Below are 4,428 nucleotides of genomic sequence, written 5' to 3'. Positions count from 1 at the left end.
TGTTACCCCTGAACTCACTGATTCCTGTTTTTTCCATTCGAGTTTTTTCTTAAATTAGAAACCATTCCAGTTGTGAGTTCATTTGAGGTACAAAAAACTCTAAAATTCATCTTGTTTTGCCTCCGATAAGGATTGATTTTATCTTAGTTGGAATAAAGTACAAAGTACTGTTTTAGTTTTAGGGAGAAAGGAAATAACTTTTAAAAATTTAAATTTTGTGATTAAAATGGGGTCTGTGGAAGATGGTCTTTCCACAAATCTGTGCTCTCTGGATAACAAGCTTCCAGGTCTCTGACTCCTGCAAAATTAACTAATTTAACTAAATGACAAAGTATAAACTGCAAATATCTATTAGAAAAGAAAATGTCAGAGTTACTCCAAAAAATTATGCAAAAGAATATGCCAAGATAATATAGGAAAATTTAATGTCATGTACAATTCCAACGGTATGAATTTGTGTGTTCAAATTAGCATTATTAACACTCAACAGTAGGAATGGCACTACTTATATTGTAATTTTTATTCCTCTGAGGCAAATTGGAGAGGCTACAGATAATATTGTTTGCCTCTGTATCAATTAGCAGTTAGGCAGGTTTCAATTATAAGAAAACTTGATGGATGTGTGTCTTTTATTTCTACAATATGTCTCTATGTGACTCTGCTTCAACTACCATTCTAGCCATATATTTATTTTGTACAGAATACAGATACGTATGAACAATTACAGAATATAAATAGGCAATAGTAATTATTTACTTTCACTATCCATCACTATCTATCCAGGATGCAATCAAGCCATTGATATGATATATGTGAACTAGTAGTTTTATTTTGGTGTCAAAAAAGGCATGTCCTCTCAAAATGCTAGTATTCAGTTGTAAGGTCTGATAAAGAGAGTCAATTGCCACCCCAAAAGCATTGTTTTATTTACTCTTACACAATTACTAACTGCCAACCTAATAGTGTTATGTTTATCAGACATTTTTGTATATGTGAGGTCTCTTGTGGGCTTTTGTAAAGAGCCTGTATATTTTAACAAGCCCTGAGTACAATGTGTATCATGGTATACTCCTTATCGTATGCCACCTTTTCAAAACACAGTAATACTATTTCTTAGCTTAAATACGTCATCGACAATGCAAAGTTTAACAATATATTGTAATTAGAAGAAAAGCAGGCTATGTATTTAATAATTAAAAAAACGTGACCATCTCACCTGAAGTGATAAGTAAGAAATGGCACCTCCTTCGGATGTGGTTTCTTCTGTCTGTGAAGATTGACCTCTATTTGGCGTGAAAACTATTAAATCATTCTTTGCCTGAAGTGAATTTGTGTAGAACTTGTATTGGCTTTGAGAATACACCCAGCTACCTACTGTGTTCGAGCAAATCCTGTAGTTTTCTCTCAGTTGATTGACCTCATCTTTATATTTTTGCCATCGTAAAACAGTGAAGGTGATAAGCGTTATGAGAAAAATACTGGAAATTGAGCAAATGGCAACAACTAAGTAGACGTTTACATCAGAAAATTCCTCACTGATTGCTCTTGAATGATGATGAACTATCTTGGTGTCCTCTCCAGAATCCTTAATTGAGATAATTATTTGAGTTAGAGCAGTCATTACAGGTTCTCCGTGGTCCTCAGCCACCACAAACAGTCTGAACTCATCACCCTCTGCTTCTGTTATTGGCCGGGTCAGTCTTATTTCTCCAGTATGTTGAGAAATAGCAAATGGGGAATTTCCTGCTACATTTTTAATTTTATAAATCATCCAGGCATTGTATCCAGAATCCAAATCGACAGCATTAACCTTAGTTACCAGATGACCTGGTTGTATTGATTTGGGTGCTGTTAAAGACATTGCAGATTCTCTGTTGGCATATTCTGATGTAAACACTGGTGGATTGTCATTTACATCTACAATAAAAATATTTAATGCCAGACTGGAGTTCAGTGGAGGAAGTCCTGCATCTGTGGCTTTTATGTGACACTGGAAATATACAACTTCCTCATGATCAAATGGTAACAAAGCAAACAGGTTTCCACTTTCTGGGTTAATGGAGATATAGGAGGAAATGGGGATCCCCTCTATGAAGCTCTCAGTGAGTGAGTATGTTATGAAGGCATTCTGACCAGTATCAGAATCAAAGGCAGATACTGTGTAGACATGAGAGCCCGGTGCATTATTTTCCTTTATAAAGATAGTGTGTGCTGGTTGTTGAAATAGTGGTGCATTATCATTCACATCACTGACTTCAACATTGATTGTCATTGATGTTGAAAGTGCAGGGGAGCCTTCATCTGTAGCAGTTATCACAACTTGATATTCTGATTTGTTTTCTCGGTCTAAAGGTGCATTAACTATGAGAGAAAAATCCCCAGTGAATGCAGGGTTTACTTTAAATGGAGTGGGTGGAATGCTGTAGCAGTTCACTCTTCCATTGATCCCAGAGTCTCTATCATGGACACTAATGATTGCAACAATGGTTCCTTGAGTTGCATCTTCAGGAACAGGCAAAGAAAGAGAAGTCACTGACATCTCAGGAGCATTGTCATTCAGATCAGCAACTGTGACTAAAAGTTGGCAGTGTCCAGTCAAAGGGGGTTCACCATTATCAAAAGCATCAACATAGATTTCGTAAACATTGTTTTTTTCATAGTCAAGTTCCCCATTTACATTAATATAGCCTGTGTTCTTGTCTAGACTAAATATTGACAACATTTGCAATGGAACCAGTTTACTGAATTCATATGATATTTCCCCATTCTTACCCAAATCCAAATCAGTTGCATTCAGTCTTGTAACTAAGGTTCCTTTAGAAGCATTTTCTGCAACACTGCACTGGTAAAATGACTGATTAAATATGGGGGAGTTGTCATTAACATCTTCAACATTGATAATAAGTTGAGTGCAACCACTTAGTTTAGGCTTTCCACCATCAAATGCTGTAAGAGTCAAATTGTGCAAACTTATTTTCTCTCTGTCCAATGATTTTTTCAGAACAAGTTGTATTGATCTAATCTGATGAACAAACTTTGGAAACTCTAGAATAAAATATTCATTTGCATTGAGTTCATAGCTTGTAACAGAATTAGTTCCAACATCGGAATCTACAGCTCCCTCTAGTGGGAAACGAGACCCTGGTTGCTTTGATTCTGCTATTGAAATAGTGTACTGAATGGAAGAGAACACTGGATAATTATCATTTATATCCTCTATCTCCACATCCACACGATGCATTTGTACAGGTTTATCAACAATAACTTGAATAGACACAATACACAAAGGTAAGTTTGGGCACAGCTCTTCTCTGTCTATAGCATGTTTAACAAATAAAATGCCATTTTGCAGATTTACCTGAAAATATTCTTTCTGGTCTTTAGAAATGATCCTTAGCATCCTGGAATTAATCTCAATGATCTCCATGCCAAGGTCCTGGGCAATTCTTCCAACAAAGGTTCCGTGTTTGGATTCCTCAGGGATGCTGTAATGAAGCTGACAAAGGACCTTATTCCAAGCCATTTGCATTAAGAAGACAGCCTGGATTATCACCAGAACATCTGGTTTGAAGATAAACATTTCCGATAGTCAATCAGAGGCTATATGATGCTATATATAAATCAAACACCTCCAAAATATCTTCATTCATATGGAGATTAAAAAGGAAATATCCACAATTGTAAAATCCAGCAACAATATGGCTGATTTACTGGCAGAAAAATCTATTGTCTCCGTGTTTCACAAGATAAAGTAGGTAGATACTGACATCTTGTGTTGGAATCAAATGTTGCAAGCAAAACCTATGTATATTTATATGTTACACCATAAAAACAATATTATTTTGAATCGGTTTATCAGTATATGTTTCTCTCATACATTATCTAATTTTTTGTAAGAATGTGGGTTTACTTTTTCTGCTGCCGGCAGCATTTTTTTAAACTTCAAAGGGTATTTTGCAGGAAAAAGTCTCTCTATATAAACAGACAAATAATAAAGGGTGGGGGTAAAGAATGATATAATGAAATTAATATGCACATCCATACATAGGACCCAGAAGTAGCAAACGCTGTTAATATGTATGTTCCTGAATTGGGGTTTTTTTTGGTTGTTATTGTAACTGTATATTTTTTCTGTAGAGGGTTGAGGCTTTTTTTAAAATATAAAACTGCAGAAAAATTGACTTCTGGCGCATGTGCGATATTTCAGAATAAAATGTTAAAGGTGATCTAAAATGTCCCAAAAAAAAATGTAATTCTACGCTGAGCCATGCCAAACATTACAGAGGATCTTTTCATATGAAAAGTAATAAAGATTCCACTAATCTTGGTTACCAGTTGACCAGGTTGTGATTTAAAGTACATTCTCAAAGTGGAATCTGTTCTCAGTGGTGTGGCCAATATAATTCCCTTTATATACATTTGAATATT

At 35.3% G+C, this 4,428-nt stretch overlaps 1 protein-coding gene across 1 annotated transcript; it reads right to left on the bottom strand.

Moving 5' to 3' along the window:
- Positions 1–1,186: 1,186 nt before the first annotated feature.
- Positions 1,187–3,580, bottom strand: LOC108710209 (protocadherin alpha-8-like). Its single transcript, XM_018251354.2, has one exon. The coding sequence runs from the start codon at positions 3,578–3,580 to the stop codon at positions 1,187–1,189; it is 2,394 nt and encodes a 797-aa protein (XP_018106843.2).
- Between the last annotated feature and the right edge of the window lie 848 nt (positions 3,581–4,428).

The sequence above is a fragment of the Xenopus laevis genome, chromosome 3L, assembly GCF_017654675.1.
Source record: "Xenopus laevis strain J_2021 chromosome 3L, Xenopus_laevis_v10.1, whole genome shotgun sequence".
In the NCBI taxonomy this organism is placed as follows: domain Eukaryota; kingdom Metazoa; phylum Chordata; class Amphibia; order Anura; family Pipidae; genus Xenopus; species Xenopus laevis.
The sequence above is the reverse complement of the archived record's forward strand: the minus strand, read 5'-3'. Positions and strand labels throughout refer to the sequence as shown.